At 34.8% G+C, this 1,346-nt stretch overlaps 1 protein-coding gene across 1 annotated transcript; it reads right to left on the bottom strand.

Annotated features, from left to right (window-relative positions):
• Positions 1-534: 534 nt before the first annotated feature.
• Positions 535-858, bottom strand: LOC108462145 (uncharacterized). The gene has a single exon (XM_017762129.1). It carries the CDS (start codon positions 856-858, stop codon positions 535-537), a length of 324 nt encoding a protein of 107 aa, XP_017617618.1.
• Between the last annotated feature and the right edge of the window lie 488 nt (positions 859-1,346).

A 1,346-nucleotide genomic window follows, 5' to 3' on the forward strand; every position in this document is an offset into this window, starting at 1 on the left:
TCTATCTTGATCTAAAATGTAGAGGCCAATTACTAATTGTGCTGAACCATAGAAAACATTATTAAGATAAAATGAATAACAATTCTTCTTAATAATTATCTCAAAACCAATTTTGTCTAAACAAGAAATTGAAATAATGTTTTTAGTCAAACTGGGCACAAAAAACAATCCTCCAAAATTAAATCAAGTCCACTAGGTAATTATAAAATATGTGTTCCTACAGCTAATGCAACAACTCTTGCTCCATTCCCAACCCGTAGGTCAACATCTCATTTAGCCAGATTCCTACTTCTTTGTAGTCCCTGTACAAAGGTAAAAATATGATAACCACATTTGGTATCTAATACCGAAAAAGTAGATGTTTATAAATTAATATCAATAACATAAATACTTAAAGCAGACGCTCCGTTTTCCTTTGCCTTCTTGACCTCTTCAAGATAGGCAAGGCAGTTCCTCTTCCAATGTCCGGTCTTACCACAATGGAAACATATTTCCTTTCTTAGTAATTCTTCTTTTAGATTTCAATGCAGCTTTTCATTTGTTGGGCTTGGACTTGGCATTGTCCTTAGGCTTTGCCTTTCCTTTTCCCTTGTCCATGCGGACCATTAGAATGGGCTTAGGCCTAACCTTTTTCATGTTACTTTCGGCATTTTGTAACATGTTAAGTAGCTGTGGCAAAGTCTTATTAATCTCATTCATGTTGAAATTAAGGAAAATTTGGCTAAAACTATCCAACAATGATTGTAGGATGACATCAGTTGCCAACTCCACACAAAGAGGGAATCCTAGTTTTTCAAGGCTTTCAATATAGTCTATCATCTTGAGAACATGAGTTCCCACAGGAGTTCCCTCAACCATTTTGTATCAAAATAGAGCTTTAGAGCCCTCGTACCTTTCTTGACATGCTTGCCCCTCATGTAATTCCTTGAGGTGCTTGATCATATCATAGGTAACCATATCCTCATGTTGCTTTTGAAGCTCAGGAGTCATGGTGGCAAGCATTAGACATCCTATGTCTAACATGTCATCAAGATGCTTCTTATAAACATCCTTGTCAACTCTAGAGGCATTAGTTATTAGTTCATAAGGAACAGGTTCTTCAATGACATGTAATTTCTATTATTGTTTGAGGACAATCCTCAAGTTATGAAACCAGTCAAGGAAGTTGAAACCATTCAACTTGTCCTTCTCAAGGATCGATCGCAATGATAAAGAACTTGTGTTATTTGTCATAATTAATCTACAATAATGAAATATGCTCATGAGTACATTTACCAATTTTATTATAATCATTAAAAGGACTTTTATTAAATGATGCTCCCACTATTTTATTCAAAATTAGTAAC

This window comes from Gossypium arboreum, chromosome 8 (assembly GCF_025698485.1).
Source record: "Gossypium arboreum isolate Shixiya-1 chromosome 8, ASM2569848v2, whole genome shotgun sequence".
Taxonomy (NCBI): Eukaryota; Viridiplantae; Streptophyta; class Magnoliopsida; order Malvales; family Malvaceae; genus Gossypium; species Gossypium arboreum.

Coding starts and splice junctions, on each gene's coding strand:
- LOC108462145 (XM_017762129.1), bottom strand. CDS start 858: ATGGTTGAGGGAACTCCTGTGGGAACTCATGTTCTCAAGATGATAGAC.